At 35.4% G+C, this 24,719-nt stretch overlaps 3 protein-coding genes across 5 annotated transcripts; all 3 read left to right on the forward strand.

Moving 5' to 3' along the window:
* Positions 1-2,913: 2,913 nt before the first annotated feature.
* On the forward strand, positions 2,914-5,391 carry LOC117206624. Of its 3 annotated transcripts, none has more exons than XM_033446122.1 (3): positions 2,914-3,071; positions 4,020-4,684; positions 4,996-5,391. In XM_033446122.1, the coding sequence occupies exons 1-3, from the start codon at positions 3,035-3,037 to the stop codon at positions 5,245-5,247; spliced, it is 954 nt and encodes a 317-aa protein (XP_033302013.1). In that variant the 5' UTR covers positions 2,914-3,034; the 3' UTR covers positions 5,248-5,391. The 3 variants fall into 3 exon arrangements, with proteins under 3 accessions (XP_033302013.1, XP_033302012.1, XP_033302014.1); XM_033446121.1 differs by lacking the exon at positions 2,914-3,071 and adding an exon at positions 3,383-3,625; XM_033446123.1 differs by lacking the exon at positions 2,914-3,071 and adding an exon at positions 3,396-3,577.
* Positions 5,392-8,395: 3,004 nt separating this feature from the next.
* On the forward strand, positions 8,396-12,697 carry LOC117206628 (vitellogenin-like). Its single transcript, XM_033446132.1, has 3 exons — positions 8,396-8,539; positions 11,483-12,177; positions 12,376-12,697. The coding sequence occupies exons 1-3, from the start codon at positions 8,509-8,511 to the stop codon at positions 12,607-12,609; spliced, it is 960 nt and encodes a 319-aa protein (XP_033302023.1). The 5' UTR covers positions 8,396-8,508; the 3' UTR covers positions 12,610-12,697.
* Positions 12,698-22,180: 9,483 nt separating this feature from the next.
* Positions 22,181-24,635, forward strand: LOC117206859. The gene is made up of 3 exons (XM_033446584.1): positions 22,181-22,307; positions 23,077-23,732; positions 24,291-24,635. Exons 1-3 carry the CDS (start codon positions 22,277-22,279, stop codon positions 24,522-24,524), a joined length of 921 nt encoding a protein of 306 aa, XP_033302475.1. The 5' UTR covers positions 22,181-22,276; the 3' UTR covers positions 24,525-24,635.
* The last annotated feature ends 84 nt before the right edge of the window (positions 24,636-24,719 follow it).

The following is a 24,719-nucleotide window of genomic DNA, read 5'->3' on the forward strand; positions in this document are numbered from 1 at the left end:
TGGAAGCGTATAAACAGCGCCTATTTCATGGCAAAGCGTATAAAAGCCTGGTCTCTCTACGAAGGGAGGAGAACTCCGTTTGAAACCGAACAACGACACTGACCACACGGCAACTTTATTCTAGTGCCGCTTCTCCTAGGTCAGTTAGGTCCCTCGATTGCATGTTGTTATTATACTCGTGACCGGTTATCGTTGGTATCGTCAATGGTTCACGAAGGACGGGTCAAGCCAGTTGCAACGATACGTTAACACCGTTGACATCGAAACTCTCCCCGTTCGATTCGTCGATTATGTCAAATTTCTTCGCGCCCCTCGAGGACCGTGCGACCTAATTTTTAACCCAGTACCTCCAATCTCGGTTCCATCGCTCGCGATATCTCATCCGCTGACCCCTGTATACCGTCATTGAATGTATTTCCATTTTCTGATCTTAACGTTCGAATTCTGACGATATTCGATATAAATTTATCGTTTCTAATCGATTCTCATAATCCAATGACCCGATATAGTCTAGTATTGTATCCTGTAACCTTTGTATTCCATCATTTATCACGTTTTCTAATTTCTATATTCCTATGCTAACGATTCGATTCTCTATCGCTCGAGATAAATCCATTATTCATAACCGATTCTCATAATTACGATCTAACGTTTTTAATTCTAATCTAATAACTCTTACCTCTACATTTCATGTCCAAATCTTTATATTTCAATTCCAATTCGATTTTTATTCGTAAATAATTCTATTGTTATTATTAACCAATCTTTGTAATTGCAACCTAACGCCTCTAATTCTACTCTAATATTTCCTTTGTATTCGTACATTTCCTGTATTTCATTTGCTATTTTTTCCTGTATTGTATTTGCTCTGTATTCCATCGTTTAACGTGACAGTTCAATTTTTTATCTGTTTTATTATATCTGTTTTGCAGGTGTTCGCGTACCAAGCGACGAGAGGCTACGATTCGCACCATTTCAAATTTCACGCCACCATACACCGACCAAGGGGAATATATGGGGTTAAGTATATCGACTACGCTAAAATGTCGATCTAAGGAACCCCATAGGCTACAATGTCGCTACGAAGACGCCAAAATTACCAAATTCTCGTCAAACTGGATTCAAAGTGGGTGCTGTCGTTTCATTTAAAGACGCAACTTATCAAAAATGTGATTTCGAAAACGAGACTTTCGAGTTGGAGTTTTACGACAGGGGAATCAAAGAATACTTATTCGAAGAGAAGATGGATCATTATAATGTGAACAGACATAATAAGTGAGAATAAGATCAGTGCAGAAGGTGGAGAAACTAGAGAATTCGAGCATGGCCAAGTGTTTCGTCTGTTACGAGCTTTCACAGAACAACGTGGACGATTGAACGAACAGGGGAGAGTTTCAGTTTATTTGATTAGCCGATCACACGATGAGCCCTGAGATCGCAAACAAGGTGTATTTGAACTTTGAGGTGTGTTTGAGATTAGACGCACGTATAGCGTGGCTCTTCCACTATCCAAAAAGAAACTGGTACGTGATGATTTCATATTGTATCGACAGAATATATTGTATCCTACGATGTATCATATAATGTTACAGCAGAGGTTCAGTTTTGCAAAAGGAATATTCATCTTTTTCTGGAGAAATGTTTATACTCCAAGCGAAATGTCAATTGTAAATTTCTTCAAAGAGAATTTTCTTTTTTCTTTTTTGAAGAAACTTTGGGGCATTTCATTCGAACATTGTGCGTTGTTTATGGTTTTATCTTGGTTTTTTGAAAGTTTAGAATAGTAAAAAAGGATCGATTTCTAATAAAATGATACAGTATTAGATAACATTCATATAAACTTATTTATTTATTTTTCTCATTGTTTTTGCTACTTGTTTATCAGCGAATAAACCGACGCTCACGCAAACCGTAAACCGATATATGAATCCATCGAAGTGTGGCAAACTGTTGAAACCCTAAGAATCATCAAATTTCAACCACTCAATTAATACGCTCAATAATTATTTGGCCCTGTACACGTTTATAGGGTAATTAACAAGCTCTTTCATGCTTCTAGCGTGTTCTACGTAATTCGTACCTTTGCACAATTTTGAATAAAAACACGTAACTTCTCAGACGCCAAACTGATAAACTCCACTTCTTATTAATTTTCCAATTTCGTTGCGTAAATATGCGATTAATGTTGAATTTTTGACAAACAAATGGCTTATTTTATTATTAAACAAGGATAAATTCTTAGAAAAACAAGAATTCATTGCCCGACCGATGTGGCTTAAAACAGAAAAGAAAATAAAAATCGTACGTTTCAATGATTCCCAGGTTAGGATTAGGTTTCAAGCTAACAAGATAACAAATTTCGTATCGATCAACGTGAATTTTGCGAACGATCGATTCATTGAAATCTCAAACCTCTGTAATTTCAGTTTTAAGAAATGTTTCATCTAAATAAATCGTTTATATCGTTTCGTATGAAATTTGTTCAGTCGTTGACTTGTCGTAAAGGATCGAAGCGTTTCTTCGCTATACGATTTCTTCGAACAGATATTCGTAAGAAATACTATAAACCTGTCTTTTTAAATGCTATTCAAAAGGTAAATGCTGTTAAAAATGCGAAAGCGTGGAGCAGCTCTGTCAGAAATCGAGAAAGCCGGAACATCGGTATCAGAGATAGAGAAACATCTAAGAAAATTTACGTATGAGCGATCGATTGAAGAACGACGGGAACATAGACGGTCGTTGACATGTAAAGTAATTGCTCGGCTAGTTTCGAAATGGCGTGTTAACAGGTTGCGGGAGGGTCCCTTCATGGCCCCGATTGGAACTACTGTATCAATTCTCTAAACTCTATCGCCGGCTGTGCACATATACCTCTACACGCTTTATTTTCCAACTGGAAAGAGAGAGCCGGCTTCGGTAAATTGGAGCTTGCTAATCGTAAGAAGAGGTCAGTAGTGCAGTTTAGCCACGGTATAAGAGCGGCCCCAACATCGCTTTACTCCACTAAAGTAGTTGAACGTTGCACGGTATCACCATGAACGTAGTGCTGAACGTGGTGCCATTTTTCTTAGGTAAGCCATGCCACAGACAACGATGGCGCTCGTACACGTGTATCTTCTCATCATCTTCGATCGATCATCCTCGTGTATCTTTCTTCGTTCGCGCATCTATATCTCTTAATCGAATCTTCGTTAAAAAGGAAACAATTATTATCTCTCCGTCTATCTGTTATAATTTCGTTCAATCGCGATCGATCGGCAAGTAGTGGCTGTATTACTCGGCTCGGGCAGAAAATCCAAAGTACAAAGAGCGGCGAGCATGAAGTACAGCCGCGTGATGCGAAAGATAACACTGGACCGTCTCTAATCGGTTCTATTCAAGCCGGTCCAATCATTCAATTCACGTTCACGTGTGCTCGTGGGTAGATCCCACGAGATAGAAATCCGCGACATATCGTGTTCACGCCGGATCATCCCAGAAATGTGCCACGCAGAAACTAAGTTTAATCATTTCCGTGTCTTAAAACCTCTTTAATTTTCGTACCAGCATGCAAAATCGCGCTATACGTCTGTAACTGGTGAGATGGAGTCTATGAGATATTTTTCAGATATTTTATATTTTTACGGTAATTTGGAAAATATGCATAGCCAGGCGTTTTATTATAGTACCAGGGCGTGGATATGTATTCCAACGAACTATAATTCTAAGAAATATGCCGCTAACTCTCAATAACTAAATAACTCTCACTAACAAATATACTAACTCTCATAAACTCCTACAAGTTTCTACCTACGTGCTGAAATGACCAGTTATACGAATATTTATGAATATTTACTTAAACTATACTAGAATTACCAGGTATTAAATAAATATTTAATTCTGCAAAAACCAAAGAATAAGTTTCAATGAAACAGATCGGTGTGTAGCTTCTCTGCGTGACACAAGCTTGTCATGAGACGCGACGCATTTAGAAGCTGGTCATCTAGACGCAACTCTGATCACGCTGACACGTTTTCCAGCCGCACGTGTCACCATTGATACTCCATGGAAGTACGGGCCAGAGTACACTTTCCACGTTCAAGTAAATTCAACGGCGATTCCCGAGGAAGGTAGCTACATGAGTATTCGGCTGAACGTCGCCTCGAAGCTGGTATGTCAACCAAAAGGATTCCGTATTCTCAGTTGTCGTTTTCGCGACTCGAAAGCGGACAGTTACGCGACTGAAAGCCTCGATCCAGGAACACCAGCGGTCCCGGTCAGCCAGGTGTCGCGACAAGAAGCGTACGAGATCAACCAGGATCAGTTTGAGATTAGATTCACCGAGCAAGGACTGGATAGTCTCGTAGTGAATGAAAATATACAGCCAAGAGAGCTGGATATGATCAGGGTGATCGTGGGACAGTTGAACGTCGGTGTATTGGGAGAATACGATCAAACGGTCGAACTGATGGAGAACTTCACGCAGGGAGAGTGCGTGACGATGTTCTGGGTGGAACGGAATGTGATTGGTCATGCTTTACACGTGAATCGTGGCTACGTTCTGGAGACGATATTCGGATTGAAGGATGGACAGTTGGTGCAGATTAAGAAGATTAGAAATCTACATATGTGCACGCACAAGGTGCCGTATTTCTTCGGCAGCGCCGAGAGCATCAGACAAGTCAGCGACGTGGTGTCTACTGTTGTGAGTATTTGGAAGTATTTGGAAGTATTTGGTTGGATATTGATTTGGATTGGAGATTTTTTTGGGGGGGGGGGGAGGATCGAATTGTTTCTGGAGAATTAAATAGTGATTTAACCTGCAATTTCGTCGAATACTAATTACCCTAAAGATGAGAATTTCATTCATATTGTAAGCAATGTAATTTCTAGAAAAATTGCCAATTGGTATTTAAATGATCGGTTTCTGAGTGACTTAAATTTGGTATTTAGAAATTCTGATAGAAACTTTTTAAAATCTTCTAATGACTAATGGAAATACGTCTTTCGTTGCAGAGTTCGTCAGAAAGTCACATAGTAATCACATCCACCGAGTTTATATCTGGTACGACGAACGTGATAAATACCAGCAAGGTGTCTGAAGGAATGGTAACGACCTTATACGAAAACATAAGTGTGAGATTAGTTTCGATCCTACCCGCACTGAATGAACCACCTGAAGTAAAGGATCCTGAACCAGCTAGTATGTTTATTGGAAGATGGTTGATGGAAAGTTCGATGGAAGATGACTTATCGTTGGAAGTTTAAGATTTGCGTCGATATCTGATCATTTTCATTGATGTAGTCTAATGACGATAAAATTCATCTATCACTATTGTTGTAAATAGTGTGTAATTGTATTGTCATGTGACTCTGTAAATAATAAAGTAATCTTTCGTTTACATACATAAATCTCAAGTCATTTATGTTGCTTTATGAGATTATACATTATTTTTTAAAGAATTTCGTTAATAAATTTTTCTAATGAAACATATGAATTTTCTTTTAAGCAGGTAACTATTATAAGATTAATGTGCATAATAATATTGTATTGCGTATAATAACATAACGTATATTGATTCATCCATATCCACTTAAATGTCGCTTGAACAATTTGTAATAGAAAATTACACTGTTATTTTTACGTAGAATAACACTTCGTTTACGGTAACACTGTCAATTTAAAGTAAATTGAATATTCACTTAAATAGAAATTGCTCAAGCATTTCTGCTTTAAGTAATTATATAAATTAACGCAAGAAGAAACTGGAAATGCAAAGATTAAAAGCGCGATCTGCTTTAATTGCAGACTGCTTTAAGTGATTTGATTTGAAGAAAGGAAGCAAGAACTATATCTTACCGTACATCTGCGTTTCATTAGCAACAAGTAGAACGCGGACATTTACAAATTCCTATTTTTATAAATACAATTTAAAAGACGAAAATTGGACAGAGATCTATTTAATATCATAATATTATTATATTAGTACAGTACAATATATTTAATACAGTATTAATATATTTTGGATGTCTCATACATTTTTGCACCTTCGTACAGCGTTCTTAGCGTTGCTAAGATCTTCGAAATATAGCAAACTATACTTGTAGCAGCATATGCCAAAGCTGCATCAGTTAGAAATGCTATCAGCGAATCTGGGAAATGGAATTTGGCCATTAGACAGAGATGCGTTTAACGACAGCGAATTTGTTTGCGTTAGTAATACGTCCGTATTGTAAGCAATGTAATGCGACAGAAGATCAGATACATCGTATGGTAAGCTAGAAGAAGACGAAAGCGTTGCCCAGACAGCTGACACATACAGCACATATAGCATATATGTCACAATACATCGAATCCTACAGAGACTTTTGTGCAGAAAACGTCACAAACTCGATGCTCAACATTATGAGCGTAAAAAAAGCAAAAATCGATCTTTGTAATATTCCAGTTTAGACAAAAAATCGCGAATACCTGTTTCTACTTCCAATAACGATATCTAACAATCCCAACAAGGACGAAGTAGAATCGAAGAAACAGGAGAAATTAGTTTCCGCTAAGAGACTGGCTGTATTATAATATAAGCAAATTATTTGTGGAATGGGTAAGGTATTTTATAAGATTCCCAAAGCTATTTAAAGATAAAAATGTCGTTGTAACTATGGATGGATGTATTACCCGTACTGAAAACGTAGACGCCATTTCACTAGCCTGTGGTCATGAAATAATGACGTTGTCGCTGTCTACACACGCATCGACTGCAGCCCCGTCATGTTTCATCTTTCAAACATTTAAGCAGCAGATAGGTGACTTCGCATATCCTGGCAAAAATATAATATAGTTTCACGTGTCAGGAAAATCCACCCCTTGACACCGCTGAAAGTAGCTTAGAGGAATCCGAGGTGTGTTAATTATTTAATAAAACTATTTTGTTAAATGGTATTTAAATGTTATAACGAGAAATAAAAATTGATGCCATATTTAATTGATGCTAGATTCATTTAGTTATCCAAATTAAGCATATGCACTTACTTATAATACCTATAAATTATACCTATCTATAATAAGTATTAACTTATTGTAAATAAACAGCCATGTCACTGCGCCACGCCAGAAAAATTACTGAAAATTCTCAACGCGAGAATTGATTGTAATTTCAACAAATAAATAAAAAAAAAATATTTAATTGATGATTTCTACGTGAAATTAGATAAATGTAAGTCTGATGAAATGTAAGTAACTGTTGAACATTGAGACTTTACCAAAGTCTAATGAACGAAGGGATTATTCAAGGCTATATTCAACGAAGAGAAACGAATCGGCGCTTAAAAATGCGCGTCGGCTGAATGACAATGGGTCAATTCAATTTTCGCCTAATGACAGGGTCCGATATGACAATACGATGGTCCCAATGGAAAAAAACCTCCGAATAAAATAATTTGCGCAGTGTGACGCGATGAAGAATAGTTGTTCCAGTTCCGAAAAAACTGTCTATACCAACTTACCAATCTAAAATTGGGAATTGTCCGATTTGATGAACCTGAGAAGAATTATAATACTCCCGATTTCCACGCAAATTATCGCGACTTTTATCGATGATGACTTTGAAGGGACTTTGAAATAATTTCTCAAAAACTTCCACCGATCAAAATGATCTTAATATGACCTCGAAGGAAATGAAAAGACTTTAAGGCTAAACGCGCACTAGCGATAGTTTTGTCGCTGTGGCTCGCATCAATCAAAAGTTCAATTTCTTTTTTTAATAACAAAAAAGGTCGTTCTGCAGTCGCGTCGTACGATGCGCGTACTTCCATATAAACGAATGTCCTTTTCGTAAGCGATAAAACCATCGCGCAACAAATTGTCCTTAGCGCGTGCACAGCAATTTTCAAATGACCTAATTTGAAGTTAGATAATCTTCAGGTTGAGTGACTATTTTACTCAAATTTCTATACTTAAGGCTAATAAAATCAGAGTTTTCGACAGGAAGATCGGTCAGCACCTACCTTCCAATTATCTCGATGTAGTTTCGATCGAAATGAAGAATGACTACGAAGTATGATCAGAGAATGACATTTTCTGACGAAAGATTACGAAACGATGTTCAGGATTCAACAGATCTAATCACTGATACAATCACAGTCAGATCGATCACTTTCAAACTTTCCAAAAATCCTAATGATCGATCAAATCTACTGCGTATGAACGTGAGACGAAATGAAATGGAAAAGGGCGTCCTTCGTCCGGTTGCCTTGTTTCCATTCGGCTTAAACGTTTCCCAGAACGACGATTGTGGAGCCCATTAAAATCTTTAAAGGCGTGTCTAGACTGGAACGATCTGGGAACTATTGAAAATGATATCAGGCGTGTGAGACGGTACGGAAGATGTCTGCAGGAACCACGATCCGCACGGAAGCGGTTGTTAATGAAATTGTTTTCAAGGAGACAGCAATGAATCAAGTTATCTGTCGTATAAAGAGGAGACAGATAGAACACGGTCGCATCAGTCGTCTCAGTAGAAGCCGTTCGACATGCTGATAATAATTCTACCATTTTTTCTGGGTACGTACGTACGTAGATCCGTTTTTTCACCGATAATTCGATGAATGAAAACTCGTCGCTCATACGTCACTCATACCACCAAACTATCCGAAGATCGGGATATTTTTGGTTTCAAATAAATTTGAATTAGGTTACTTAAAGGGATGTTTTTTTATATTTTAATTCTTAAAAGTCGAAAGCAACGAAATTTAACCCTTCTGGCATTAATTAGTAATATAAATATTTGTGTTAAAAAATTTGTGTTAATTGTAACTTTCAAAAATCGGGAACCTTACAGTGCCGATATCATATTTGCATTATGAAAAGCGAAAAGTGCGAACGTGAATCACCTAGATTTCTCGAAATTCCACCTCGTTTTACGGTACACGAGTATCGCGAACTTGTTGCTTGTTCACCTCTTCCTTTTGTTTCACGAATTTATTTGCCTACACATCCGATTAATTCGCTCATGGGATTCAATCGATTGGATATACCGTCCGCTAAAGCACCAACGGTTTCAACCATCGACGGCTTTAAAAGTAACCGTTAAAGGGTGATCTCGAAGCACGTGCGTGAGGAGATACGCCCGCCGATATCATATGCAATACATATGTAAACAGAGGGGAGAAAAACGTCGATATTTTTCAATGAATAATCCTTCCGCCAGATTTCTCCACTCTACCGAAATTCATTAAAAGTACGAGAAGATTATACAAATAATTTGTCAACGGTTTCGGGGAAATATCTATTTCGCCCTATACAGTGCGAACCACGACACGTGATTAGCTTAGATCAACCTATAGTCAGTGGGTCGATCGAACATTTTTTTGGCAGATATAACATGATTCCAAGACTTTTTGTTAACTCTTGTTAATTCTTCGGAGTTTTTAAGCTCGCATTCAGGTTTTTGTAGATAAGCCTGTCTTTTTTTTACAACTATCTTTTAGCAGATATCGAGAAAAATGCGACAAATGTAACAAATATCTTTTTTCCATCTGAATGGCAAAAGTATTAAAAAAGTGTCTGTCAACTGTAATACACCTGCGTAGACGGCAAATTAATTGCTGTTTAGCAATTGTGGACTGTTATTTTTCCAACATTTCTTCGATTCTAATAGTAAAAATATATTTCTTACGATACTTACTAGATTCGTCTTAATATATACTAAAAGATCGGTTTAAAAAAATTATTGGTTTATCTAAAAACTGAAGTGAATGAAGCGTGAACTTGGAAACTCTGAGAGAAAAGAAGAGACGATAAAAATGTATTATGATCATCTTAAATCTCTTTAATCGCCGTTAGCGATATACAATCGCTAACGGCGAAATAATTTAAGCTAATCATACTTTGTGATTCACTCTGTGTATATCTCGCTTCATTATAATAACTTACTTATAGTGCAATGGGCTAGAAACCGCGAGGAAATGGCCAAAAGTCATTTTTTTATACTATGGTTATATCATAATGTGACAAGTCTTCAAAGCTCCAAAATCCGAGATACTATTCATTTCAGATAATTCTGTGATCTTGGGTACAGTTCTGAAAACAAGATGCAAAAATTTTAAATAAAGCTAATTGCTGCATGTGCTTGTTCTAGAATATTAAAATACAGGTTTGAATTTTACTATCTTATGTATATCAGTATGCTAATTGTATCATAAGTATTTGTTCAAGGTACAAATAGTGCAAAATTTATAACGATTAAAATTTTTGATAATGTTTTTAAAACAATGATTAATAAATTTAATAGCGACAAATATCGGACCTGTTTCGTATGAAAGTTTAAATCGCTGCTAAGAGGAATATACAATTTTCAAGCGCAGCCTCTTGCAGCTTTTAACTCTGTTCCGATTTTAACCAATAAATGATAATTTCTATCGTTTTGGATGCTTGTAGCTGCATAATACATACATAAAGCGGGGGAATTACTTGAAGAGGGATTTAAAAGAAGAGGGTTGAGTTTCATAGCGAAAATTTTACTCGTTGTTAGTATTCGTTGTTACAAACGCTAGATATTGATTTTCTCATGGCATATTTCTGGGCCGTGGCATTAATCTTGCCGAATGTGCACGGTGAAATATGCCTCGTATTCTTAAATTTTCTTTCATTTTATATATTTTTAAAATGTAAAAGTTCTATGTAATCTATTAATATTTCGCGTAATATCTTCCTGTTACAGGAATGAATCTCGTGTCATTTTTCTGCCCTTTGCACAATACCACATAAATCCCACGAATTTAATTCCTCTTAATTAAATTAAATTGAATTAAATTAAATTAAAAAAAAATTGCCAAAAACTTAAGGTTTTACATATTTATATATAGTACAATAGATAAATGTATTATATATTTTATACATTAAAGACAAGTTTTCTAGGAATTTTCAATTTTAGCATTATGTTAAATGTCTTTTTTTTTTAAAGCTTCTTGTTATCGATTTTACATGATGGCAAGAACAAAGGGTTTCTAAAGAAAGTACTAAATAGAGGAGATACGTCTAAATAGACAAATAAAGCGATTTAGATGAATATCTTTTTAATCTTCTCATCGAAATTAACGTCTCTTGCACTTTCTTTTATGGAAATTGCTTGATAACACGGTGCGTAATATATTTAATCAATAACATAGTTAACGTAGCTAATAGCAAAAGCACAAGTAATATACAAATATTTGACGAACTAACTCCACTGCAATAAAATTTCTTGGTAATCGGAATATGCGGAACCAGTATCACCGAATTCCGAGTAAACTACAGCGCGACAGGGTTAGTATATATAGGTATGATTGGCATAGCGATTAATAATTGCGACTGTATCTAGGGTGTTGCCGGCGAGCATCGATTAATACCTGCACGATATAATGACCGTAAACGCGGCGTGGTACAGGCAGATAGAGTAAAATGCATCCTATCTGCTGGGACGTGCGATCTATTTTAACTAGTTTAACAGGCTCCTTGTCATTGCAGCGGCACACGTGGCCGTCTACGACAACGCTTACGAGAACAGCGATTGGCAACGATACGGTGCAGAATGTACTTACGACGTGCTGGTGAACATGTCTTTGGCCAATATCGTCCACGAGAAGGACAATTTCTGCTCGATGATCGCGTCAGAACTGAAGTGTCGTCCGAAAGGCAGTGACACCCTAAGTTGCCGTTTTACGAATGGAAAGATCATCAGACCCGATCCAAACGACGATAGATGCTCGAATTCGAAAAATTTCGTTCCAGTCAACGACAGATTCATCAACGAAGAACCATTCGAGATTAGATTCAATTCAAAGGGGATAGAGAATTTAGTGGTGCCGAGAAATATTTCTAGGTGGAGCCTGGATATGATAAGAGTGATCGTTGGTCAGCTTAACGTTGGCTTTGAACTGGAGAATGGACAGGATCGGTTCGTTACCATGGAGGATTCTAGTATGGGATATTGTGAAGTAGAGGTCAAAGTGTCAAGGGCAGGATATGAAAGGGGAGTGGTGGGACAAGAGGGATACGACATTGTCTTTGAACCTGAACGACCAGATACGCTGCCTTTGAGCGTGGCGAGTCTGACTATGGACAAGGTTAGACAGCCCAAGCAGTGTCCTAATAGGAAGATATACTTCTTCGGGAATCACGAGGATTTTAGTATAGAGAACAAGAATACTTTCATGGATATGGTAAGTCGTGGGAATTAACGAAATAGAAACTAGGTTGAGATTTGTTTTATTCGGTAAATATTATTACAACAAGTGCCTTATTACATATTGTACATTCGTATTTCTACACAGCCTATCTAACTTCTAACAGCCTATCTATTTCTAACAGCCTATCTAAGTCTATCGTCTAACTTTTAAATGTCGTAACATCTTTTGCAGACTACATCTATCAGCCAGATGCACATTTCACGCGAAGAGATGTACTCGTTCACTGAATCTAAGGGCGTAATGAGAACATTGAATAGACCAAGAACGATGCGAATGCATCAGAAAGTAGGCTTGTCTTTAAAGAGCATAAACCCTGCTCAAAGTCCATTACCCGAAATCAAAAGTCCTGCGTCAACTAATTTATACGCGTACACTAATTTGGAACGAGTTCCTGGATACAAATAAGACGATTTATACGTATAATCCTACACGTAATTTGTATAATCATGACAATCACTTGACAATAAACGATTTACTAAGACCACGACTCTAATTAAGCGTTATATTTAATCTTCATACGTACAACCCCACGTTAAGATTTAACACTTCAGCAGAGAATGTTTTCCTTACATTAAAGAATTAACGAAGTTCAGCAAGCGCAATTGAATATTTGTGGCGGATCGGTATCAATAGGGCGCCGACAGGTCGAGCCGCGGGTACCAACCGCCAACACTAGAGGGCTACGACGACAACGAGTCTGTCTGTCTAATTCGCTAGCGGTCGAATATACGAGCGATTGATATAAATCCGCACCTAGCCAGACTCCGCCTTACTGATGAGTCCACCGGTAGTCCCCGGGACGAAACGCACTCTCTCTCTCTCTCTCTTTTCATCCGTCACATATTATTATTCACTACTCGGTGATAAGTAAATTTCTTGTTAAAAAATCATTATAATTGGATTAATACGTGAATATATTTAATAGCGGATATAATTAATAGCGACACAATTATATTGATTAACGCCACTTGTACCGGTGCGAATACAAATCACGCTTAACTTATTAATAGTGTACAGGTCAATGGAATTATGTGTACATCGAGCTTATCATTAACTTGAGATCCAATCGCCTCAATTACCGATGTCGTACAACTAGAAATGGATATAGATCACATGTTAGTAGTATTTTTAATTTTACACCACCTTCGAGAAAATTGCACTTTATTTAGTGCGCTGTCTAGTAAGTAAATAAATAATCTAACCATTGTTGCATATACGTGTAAGTAAAATACGACTAAAGTGGGAATTATTTCATACTTTTTAACGCTTTTCCAAGTCGGTAATATCTTTTTAACAAACGAATCTTTTATTTCACATTCTTTATCGAAGCGATCGATATTACAGAAGCAACGTAAAAATAGTTTGAATTATCATCGTTATAAAACGGTAATTTATTTCCATCTATTTATTATTTACATCGAGTCTCAATTCCTATTAACGAACGAGCGAATAATCATCTCGTGGCGAAGGTAAACTTATGCCCGAAAACGAAACCTCAGAACAGTGAAACGCAATTTCAAAGCGCCCACCCAGGCTACTGTTTTTGGAATCTGTTTACTCTGTGTTTCATAATGGAATATCGATGTAAAAGGATATATCCACGACGGATTGGATACTTTCCGGACAGACGTCGTATAGTTGAAAAAACAGAAATACAATTTTCTCTTCTACGTAATTAATATAAGCAACTTAATTGTGTTTCTGTTTACCGTGTGTAACTATTCTACCCTCGAGTATGTATATGTCACCTGTAAAACGAACTTTCCTAGTTACGTACACGTCGTGTGCTTAACTTATAGTATAACTATAACTATAGGTAAGTCGTTAGTTGTAATTTCTATTTCTTGGTAAAAATCAATTGAATGTTTGATTATAATTAATATTTTAATGGGAGGTTTTCAAACTTCAACCGCGATGGAAAAACATACTTTGACAGGAGATTCTCGGACTTCAATGGAAATGGATTTCACCAGTTTCTAATGAGCTCTCAATGTATTTTCTGTAACAGGCTTTGAGTTTCAAACATGGCTCTGCGTCTGGATTACGAATAATCGAATAAACCAAGGAAGGAGGGCATTTCAATTTTCTCTTTTTACTCGCATTGCAATGATGATCTCGGTAAATGATCTGTGTATCAATTAGTTTCTGCTATTTTCTGTATCATTAAGATCGGAGATCTTTCGAACATTTATTGAAAATAATTTCGAACAAATAGCAGGCAGTGAAAAAAATTCCGATAAAATTCCGATAAAATTCAACAATACGCTATAGTAAGTATCGGGATTTTAATTTGCAAAATAAATACGATGTATTGATATAATACAGTACAATAAATTTTTGTAAATATTTATATAACAAACAGTTTTTGTTTATTATAGCGTAATTGTTATATATAATAATACATTTTTATATAATAAACAAAAAATGATACGAACTAATAAACAAAACAAAATTGGAACATGTTGCACCGACCTCGGCAATATTGCAATCCTTTTCATCCTTTGATATTATTTTCGCTCGATCGACGTGCGCCAGGACCTTCCTGGCTGGTCCGGGGACAAACCGACTGACCAATTAAATTGAATCGCATAGCTGGTGCGATTAACTTTATTGAAAAGTAATAGAGACCAAGGATGCGTAGAACAATTTATTGGAAAAACAAGGAAAATGTCATGAAAATTTCTAGAAATTTACGATCTTCAAACACGAATCGAAACTTTCAGATAAGTTACGTTTGATTAAGCATCAATTTACATTATACGGACCGTCACGTAATGGCAACGTAATGTACCAGCATCGGCAGGACGTTGAAACGTATATTTTAAATGGAGCCGTTCGCGTTATCCGAAAACAACGAAGGATCATAGCAAATCGTAAAGAACAGAAGAGAAAGATGAAGAATTATAAAGAACACGTAAACATAGAAAGAACGAAGGCTCGTAAGGCAAACATCTGGAATAAGGAAAACATCTGAAAAGCATGATACGAAGAAATGGTCAGTTTTTGTTTTGATAGAGTAAAAGCTGGCCACTTCCGGTCTCGCGCATCTTCTCTTTCATAACAGGTGTTAAGCCCCCCTCTACCACTGGTTGCTCCTTTAAACACTAATGCAACACTGGGATGTGGCATGGGGTGGTATCTCGCACACGATAGGTAGAAACTAGAACCCCCCACTCGTAGACTATGAGATAAGCAAAACAGGGTGCCTCTGCGCCTGCGGTACTCCTGGCGAACGTTCATATGTTACCTCCACCCTCTTGCCAACCAAATCAGAGATCAGTGAAGTCGTCGTCGTGATAACTCGGAGGACACTCATATCGTTTCCTCTACTTTCCCGATTTTGAAATTTTGTGATATTTACGTAAAGCAAATATCATTTGCAGTTATTCGAAGAGACTCTGCATTTTGGGGCATACATACGTTGGAGAACAAGCAAGCTTTATCGGTCAATGTGGTCAAGAATTTCGTTGATTCCAATCTTCGTCAAAAGGTGGGTTCGATTATCCTTATCGTAAAGAAACAAATACAAAAAGAAAAAAGTATTTGCACGTCATTGTATTTATTGTTATAGCGTTTACGTATTAATTAATTAATTAATTAAATGAACTTCGCGTGATTAGCAAAATTGAATACTTTAATATGAAAATGAAACGCAGAACCTGATAGAAAAAAGGTTTTATTAGAAAATAAGAGTAAGATAATAATAGTTTGCAAATACTTTTTGTAGCCACTGTGTACCGGTTGTGTGTCAAATTCCCCTTTATCTCTTCAGTTGATTTCTTAGTTTTTAAAATTAGCCAGTTTTCTATTTTGATATTTTTTTTTTTTTTTTTTTTTTGTCCTGAGAAAAAATATCCTGAGAAAATATCACATAAATACCGGAGATTTCAACGATCTATGAAAAACAGGCAGCCTTCTTAGATAGTAGCAATCGAATCAGACAGAAAATCATGGATTGTGAAAAGATAAACATCAATCGTGTACTTTGGTATTAAAATTCCGGAATTTGCAAAAATTTGACCAGTTTCGTCTCAGTGATCGTCAGTGTGAGTGATTCGAGCTTTTATCTGAAAAAATAATTTCTCTTTTCGTATGCATACATGAAATACTTCGAATGTGAAAAAGTTTGAATATGCAATCGAAGAATCACGCGAATTTTTAAACTCGATGATACGCGTTTAATCAAATTAAGTAAATAGTATCTTGGTCTTCTGAAAGATATCCGCTAAAACGTTCGTATTATTATGCTAAACAAAGATTCAAACGTTTGTTCCTAAAAACCTAAACCTAAAACTAAATAATGAAATTATTTCAGAATAATGGAGTCTACAACTGTGTTCAGGGCCTACAGCAAAGAAATCTTACGCCTGATCATGATCGAACAATTATCAATAGCCCTAATCCATATGCGCGTTGAAAATGGTGACATGACGATTAAATCCACCACGTCTGTCAAGTTTCGCAAAATATGTCACGAAGAAGACCAACTTCTGCATCTGGTCCGTCATTTAATCTCTCCAGACGAAATTCTCATTCCTTTCACAAGACGCTTTTCTGAATTCTTAAACATCGATGTTCGTTCCGTCACTGAATGTATCGAGAACATCTTCAGCTCAACTTGCGACATTGTTGTAGACTTTGACTTACAAAAATTGATACAGCTGTCCAAGAAACGAGATGGTACGATTAAAGATATAATAACAGAGATGTTCTGGCTACCAAAAATGAACAGTAGAGTAGGAAACGGAAATTGGTTCGACTCAGTCGATCGAGGACATGTAATTCCTTTTTACATGACTTGTTGCGATCAATTAAGCGATTTTATTGGAGATTATTTCAATTACTTTCGCGTAATTGAACAATCAAGTAGAAAAGTAATAAAGTGGTATTTTTTGGATATTAATATCTTTCTTGCGCAAGACACTGATTCGTTGTATGAAAAAATGGAAGGAGAGAAAAAAAATAAGCAAACGAGAAAGCTTACTATATTGAAAAAGATAGACGGCGATACGACGCATCACACGGTTCACGTGATTCGTTATTTCTCTAAAGAATGCAAATTGGAAGATGACAGTATTGTCCATTTACTTAGAAACCCTTTCTTACCCACCGACCAACTTCCCTTTATCACACAGAGCTATGATCCACGAATTTCGAAATACGTGTTTCATATAGTGTATAAGGATAATATCAAAATGACTAATAAGAATTTTTTTAACCTGCTGTCCATGCTACGAGACATTTTGGACAAACTGAATATTGTCTCCATCGTGATACAGAATTGCGACTCTTTCAATTTGCAGAATGTTTTATATATGTTCGAGCACATTTTGTGCGAAGAGGATATCGCTGTGACGATCGCAGGAATGTAGAACCGTCAATCGTGCCTCGGTAAACGATCAATTTTCTTTGGAAACGATTAATTTGGAAGAATTAAGAATGATGATTTAGAGTTTTGACTAATGTGATTTTGATTAAGAATCCGCCTCTACGTTACAAAAACGATTCTTAATCGCGGTACAAAGCTTTAAATTGGGATAAGTTCAACGAATATTTACTTAACGAATTATTCACTTAATTATTTTCTAACTAGGTTTTATGCTACCTTTACTGTGATATTATTATATTTTAATCTTAAATATCATATATAGACACGGAAATATAGTAGAAAGAATTACTTTATTTGTATAGACAGATTCCCTAAGAAGTAAAACTGATACATTCTGCTTTTTTACAAATTCCTCAATTTCAGTACATATATCATTGATGCTTGGCATTTTATAAAGGAAATAATCTGGTTAGTTTGAATTCTATGTGATTCAATTAGTATCACTCAAAAAGGAGCCCTTTCCTTCGTAGATCAATGAAATCTTATATGTAAACAATAAATCACAGGCATATACGACACGTATACGTGCCCATAGGAATATGTGTACCTGAGAAACGAGTCCAATCTAAATGTCATTTAAAATACAAGTGCTAGACTTGTTAACAACTTTCTGTGTACATGTCAAATGATGTGATAATTGTATATTGTAATGTATATGGTGTAATTGAAATTTAAGGAAATTGAAAATAATTCGACTAACTCTATTATGATGTTCGCTAATGTGCTATCATACCGTATATATCTCTATATGAAAGTATTTTCATTAAAAGAATGCTATTTTTTGAGAAAGCGAATTTGTACTGTGATGTGATATCGATGTAAGAATTGAACAAGGATCGGAATTAGCTCTTTCCCAGTTTACTTGTTTTTGAGAAAAATGAAAGCTGACACAGCTAACACAATAATAATCAAAGCTAATACAAAGAGCTGATATTTCCTAAAATATTTATAATTATAATTTTACGTTCATAATTATATATATATATATATATATATTTATTTATGATATATATATATATTTATGATATATATATATATTTATTTATGATATATATATATTTATGATATATATATATATTTATTTATGATATATATATATATATTTATGATATATATATATATTTATATATATATGTCGGAGATGAAATGAAAACCGGAGCCTTCCCTATGCAATTTTGAGGAGGCCTTTTAGTGCTTTGGCCTAGATTTTATCATAACTGTAATTAAGTAATTGTCATCTGTAATTGTTTGACATTTGTGAAAAGCGAAAGTGGGTTCGAGGTGACAACTGGTCGCTGAACGTAGCCACGGTCACGGGATAAACGTTTTGCTTGATGAAGACAGAAATTGCCTAGTATCGGCGTTTGGGCGTTTGGATCTTTCTCGATGTTACCAAGGAGTATATAACAAACTTTTGACAGATATTGCCTAGCAACAACGATTGGAACCTTCTCGATGTTTCCAGCGAGAATATAACAAACAAATGCAGTCGTATTACGAAAAAGATTTTAATCAGAGAGGCATTCGTGTGGTCGCCTTGGAAAGTGATACATCGAGTAATTTTTCCGTGTGATCAGCAAACGTATTTTTGTGTTATAAAATTGTTTAAAGTTTTCCCGTTGACCGTGTATTCGTTTGAACCCCGGATCATTGTTTATAGCGTAAATTAAATTCAATATTTGTAAATTTATCAATCGTTAATTTTCATTATTCGTTAAATTAGTAAATCGTAAGATATATTATTCGTTTCTTTTATTGTTCGATAAAACTTATTATTCTTTAATCTAATTAATAATTTAACTTATCATTTGTTAATCAATCATATCATTTACAAAATTCATTATTCATAATATTTGTAAAACCTTGTTTATTCGTGTAAATATATTCTCTGTTTTGTAAAACAATGGCTAATTCAAACGAAGAATCGTTACGCGCCTTAAATCCTAATGTATACCCGACATATATATATATATATATATCATAAATATATATCGATATAATTATACATTTTATGATATTTCTCATATTTTCTGAACTTTTTCAATTATATACATATTTTCATACTACGTATTTTAGTAGTCAAGTAGTTAGTAGTTTTAGATAGTCAAATATATTGGCGAAAATTTCTCTTAGTATTACAAAAATCGGGGAAGGTATTCGTATATTTTCTTAAATACCTTACAAAGAGTACTAATCTTAGAAGAAAAAAGTAGGCAAGACGAAAGATATATATTTTTCATATTGTGAACGTTTTAGATTCTTTAAGAAAAGACTATTCCGTTCGAAATATGATTATATACAGCAGTGGTAGAATCTCTTAGACGACGAAGAAATATCTTTGCAAAAAAATTGAAAATAAAGCAGAACAAATCGCCTATCTTGGATCAACAAAATTGATAGAAAATCATATTCAATTTCCTGAGTGTTAAATGTTGGTGAAGTAGAACTTGAGTTACAGCTGATTTCAGATCTTCTCTTACGATAAATTATCTCAAACCGATGAATATTAATTATCGATCAATGGATGTTGTTATAATTATTACATATATGTACTATATACATATGTGACTAAAATTGTATTCGATAAATGTAACCAGTAAAGTTTGTTTCTCGAATCGTATGAAATAATTTTATTACTACCACCTGATCGATTTTTCCATTTCCTCTATACATATATTATATTTTCTCTTTTTCAAACGTAATCTCTATCTACGTTAGAGATTAAGTTTGACAAAAATGGAAAAATGTCCCGCAATTGTATAAAATTGTATAAAACTGTATAAAATTGTATAAAATTGTATAAAATTGTATAAAATTGTATAAAATTGTAAGAAATTCGTTGTTTAACAGTTCGTAAAGCAGTAGCAAAAGTTGATTTATTCTTTTTCTCTAAAAAGTTCAAGACAAAGGGGAAGCAAACGCGTAACACAGAAAATCGAACGAGTACCAGTAACAACGCGTTATCAACTAATTAAACGTGGCCCGTTTGCACATTGAGATCCAATCGTATTTAGCTGTCAACTACGCAACCTGCCCACAATCAAAGAGGAAATAGCAAAATATATATAGCGAAAATAAATAGATATAGCGAAAGAGTCAACAAACATCGAAACCCCCTAATTACTGGATTACTCGATACGTCGCACCAGATCCGCAGGCTGAAGAGACACTACCTGTTGAACCTAAACGCTACATTTAATTAACAAGTACTTATAAATCACACTTGTCTATAATAAGTATTAACTTATTATAAATAATTAGCCATGTCATTGCGCCACGCCAGAAAAAATTACTGAAAATTCTCAATGCGAGAATTGATCGTAAATTTTAATAAATAAATAAAAAAAAGAAAAAAAAAACTACACAACTGTACACACGCTCGCACTTTGAAGTTCGCGCGTAACTTGCGTGCAACAAAGGATTAAATATATATATATGTATAATACTTTATAATATCAAGTATGACGAAATCCACAGCGATGGAAAGACAGGATTTATACTGTGCGTCCTATAACTACTTAATGAACTATTTTTCCTGAAATTAATTATATACAATACTATCTTTACTTTGCTTTTCTTCTTACTTTTATTATTTAATACTTTTTTCTTCTGTCGTTTCTTTCATTTCATTTCTTCGTAGAATCTTTCCTTCCCTTTTCTTCCACAGTTTCTTCCTTCGCTTCTGTCTTGTTTTCTTCTCCACGTCTCTTCACCTTCTTCCTTCCATTTTCTCACCTTCTCCTTTTTCTCCTATTTCCTCCCTTATCCTTTTCTACCTAACTCCATCAACTCCTCTTCGTCCTGTCGTCTTTCCTCCATTTACTTCATCCCCATCCGTTTCCTACTGGTCCTTCCTTTTCCGCTTCTTATCCGTTTGCAGAATCATTGCGACAGAAGGAAACGTCAACTTCGGCAGATCAAATTCGTCCAACTTCGTTCCGGCTACAAATGCGAAAGGTGCGCAACGACTAATGGGAAATACGAGGAAAGCAGCGATATCTTATTTTTGGGAAACCCGAATTTCGTGACCAGTCCGAGAGACACTACTCGGAACATAGTAACGCAAACTCGAGCAGACTGGTCTCTCGCTTTAGCCGCGTAACGAGTTTAATAGAATAACACACTTCGATAACACGAACCACTCATGCTACGGATTACGGTCGTTGAAGTGTCAAAGTAACAGCTTAATTCGGCCAGCTTACACTGGGTCACATCGTTAATCGTATAATTTTATTTCCAATGAAAACCAACTTTTGAACCAGTTTCCACCGATCAAAAAACTATCATCTATCAAAGAGTATCATTAAAGAGTAAAAAAAAATACTTTGTACTATGTTGCAGAAGTTCAACAGTCAATAGAGTTTAACGAAGATGAATAGTCTAAAAGGAATCTCTTTCTCGTTCAGTTGCGTTCAGTTTAATGAGGCAATTCATGAAAGTTGCCACGACTCTCCTAATCGCCAAACCATGAAAATTACATGCGATGTACACACGCATTACGCGTACCTGTGTATATGTATATGTGTATATTATATATATATATATAGACATGTTGAGCTACGTCGTAGGACAAAGATTATATCGAATTAGCAAACACAAGCACGGTTACGCGAACTGTCACTGATATAAAGGAGCTTTCAACTGCTACGAGGGCAATCCAGTGGCTAAACACGTTGCAACAACATGCACGTCGTATTAATCCCATTTTTTCTAGGTCGGTAAGCCAATTAATTTTAATCAGTATTACAGCCTACACTAGCACACCTTTTCACACAGACCAATTTATATTTTGCCGGTCCCATCGTTAATGCATGAAACATTGAAGAATCGATCTTATCGATTTGTAATGAAGGAACATCGATTCGATGGTCAAAAACGAAAAACACATACGGTATATCGGTTTCAGATATTTAGAATCATGTTTCTGCTGCGTCTATACCAAGTGTCCTATTAATATTGTTATTAAGTCAGGAATTAATGTTACAAATGTCAATAGTCAATTTTTGATTGAAATGTTCTCTAAAGTAATCAAATTCTACGTCGACGAGATCTCATCTTACAATCTTCTTCGGGTTTCTGAAATATGTACAGATCCTAATATTTTTTTTCATTTTTTTTCTTTTTTAGTAGAACACGTAGCGATGTAGACTAAGCTTGCACACTGTATTATTTACGAAGTAGAAACGATTACGTATTTTACAAAATTATTTATCTCGATCAAAACTCTTACGATCATCTACGATACGACTGAACCATCGCTTCTTTATAATATATATATAATATTCTTTATAATACATTTAATATATATATATAATATATAATAATATTCGTTGATAACAAAACGCTCAATCGCATCTCATTTTACTCTAGTGATTTTAAATAAAATGATTTTGAATAGGATGATTTTGAATAATACGATGACTTTTAAGAGTTGATCCGGCCCTGATAAAAGAACTAATCTCGTCGATATTTCCTTTATTTAGCGGCCAACGTCACTACGTTCGATTCACGTGCCTGGGTATACGGTCCAGAATATGTGTTCGACGTGAACATCACACACGCATTGTCCGATGGTCTATTAGGCGATGCACTCTTCCAAACAAGCGTAACCACAACACTAAAATGTCGTCCAAAATCGATGGATCAGTTACTTTGTCATTTCGAAGGTATCACGGTCGAGGATATGAGCGGAGGTCACATCGAACTAGGAGAGATAGGAACTCCATTTGTAATAGAATTCAGTCCAAGAGGAATCGAAAATATCGGATTTTCATCAGCGATCAACAAAAAAAAACTTAATATCCTTCGAAAAGTCTTCAAAGAATTAAGCACCGAAATAGATCTAAGCAAATACGCGAACGTCGTATTGCCGTATCTCTCGTACGCAGGGGACAAAGATTACCCGTTAAACGACTGTTCCTCTTTGTTCGTCATTTACGAGTTCTACGATTCTGACGATCTCCATAGAAGTAACCGAGAGGAGAGTTACGATCGATCTAAGAAACAGAATTACAATTTGGAGGTTATGTCGTTACCAAATCGAAATACGGACAAGACTGTTGTATTTGAGAAGTGGACAGACAAACGCAATAGCAGATGTCATCCGACATTGCGGAAAACAATGACGAATTTTGAAATTGTATGTGTCAAAAATTAGCCAATTTTATAATCAGTAGACTGCCGTACGTTTGTGCATTTATGGGATATTTAAAAACGTGAAAATTCATAGAACGTACATGGCACGTTGAGTGATACGAGGATCATAGCGAAAAAAGTATGATAAGCAATTTAAAAGTTAGTCTTGTCGAAAATGTCGGCTGTCGTAATATTAGATGTACTTTTGGTCGTTTTATAGAATTTCATAAATCTATTAACTTCATAGATTGTTTATATTTTTAGAAAACTTTACTATCTTTGGATCTAAGAAGTTCAAAGAGGCGTCGTTTCAAGGCGTACGTTTCTTTTAATCGCGTCCGTAAAAAAATATGAATTTCTATGATCTAATAATTGGAATGTAATTAAAAAGGTGAAATTTAGATAGAAAATTATATTACCAACTAAACGTTACAGGGTTTACTATGCTTCGGCTGTTTTATATATTTTTTCCATTTTTTCCCATAACTACGAAAAAAAAAACCGCAGATTACTGATAATTATTGCGTAAATAAAATAGAGAGTTAACGCTTATCTTTTCCAGGACGAATATATCAGCAGAATGTATATCAATAATAACACGTTTGAGAGTGAAACTAGGATAAGCCAGAGGGTGTCGAACAACATAGCCAAAAGGAATTTTACCCTGCAGGATATTACTTCCGTGAAACTACTTGGCATAAAACCCGCTACGGATCCACTGCCGTTTTTCAATTTCGACAAATTTGAGAGACTACATCCCATAGAAGCAATGGACAACAACAATAATAATAATTAGATATTAAAACTCCCGTAGAAGATTGACGTTACTCTCCGTATAGGAGGATAGAAATATCGTAAAGGAACTGTAATCAAATTATATGCAATAAAATCTCTTAACTCTATGTAACTCGAATACAATTCATTGCTCGAAAGAATAACTAGATTTTTGAATTTGGTACTGTTAAGATGATCTACGACTCCGAGATCGATC

This window comes from Bombus bifarius, unplaced genomic scaffold (genome assembly GCF_011952205.1).
Source record: "Bombus bifarius isolate JDL3187 unplaced genomic scaffold, Bbif_JDL3187 scf7180000008008, whole genome shotgun sequence".
NCBI lineage: Eukaryota > Metazoa > Arthropoda > Insecta > Hymenoptera > Apidae > Bombus > Bombus bifarius.

Coding starts and splice junctions, on each gene's coding strand:
- LOC117206628 (XM_033446132.1), top strand. CDS start 8,509: ATGCTGATAATAATTCTACCATTTTTTCTGG. Junction 8,540..11,482: donor AATTCTACCATTTTTTCTGG/GTACGTACGTAC, acceptor TTGTCATTGCAG/CGGCACACGTGGCCGTCTAC. Junction 12,178..12,375: donor AGAATACTTTCATGGATATG/GTAAGTCGTGGG, acceptor CATCTTTTGCAG/ACTACATCTATCAGCCAGAT.
- LOC117206624 (XM_033446121.1), top strand. CDS start 3,583: ATGGAGTCTATGAGATATTTTTCAGATATTTTATATTTTTACG. Junction 3,626..4,019: donor AGATATTTTATATTTTTACG/GTAATTTGGAAA, acceptor CACGTTTTCCAG/CCGCACGTGTCACCATTGAT. Junction 4,685..4,995: donor GCGACGTGGTGTCTACTGTT/GTGAGTATTTGG, acceptor CTTTCGTTGCAG/AGTTCGTCAGAAAGTCACAT.
- LOC117206859 (XM_033446584.1), top strand. CDS start 22,277: ATGCACGTCGTATTAATCCCATTTTTTCTAG. Junction 22,308..23,076: donor ATTAATCCCATTTTTTCTAG/GTCGGTAAGCCA, acceptor TCCTTTATTTAG/CGGCCAACGTCACTACGTTC. Junction 23,733..24,290: donor CAATGACGAATTTTGAAATT/GTATGTGTCAAA, acceptor TATCTTTTCCAG/GACGAATATATCAGCAGAAT.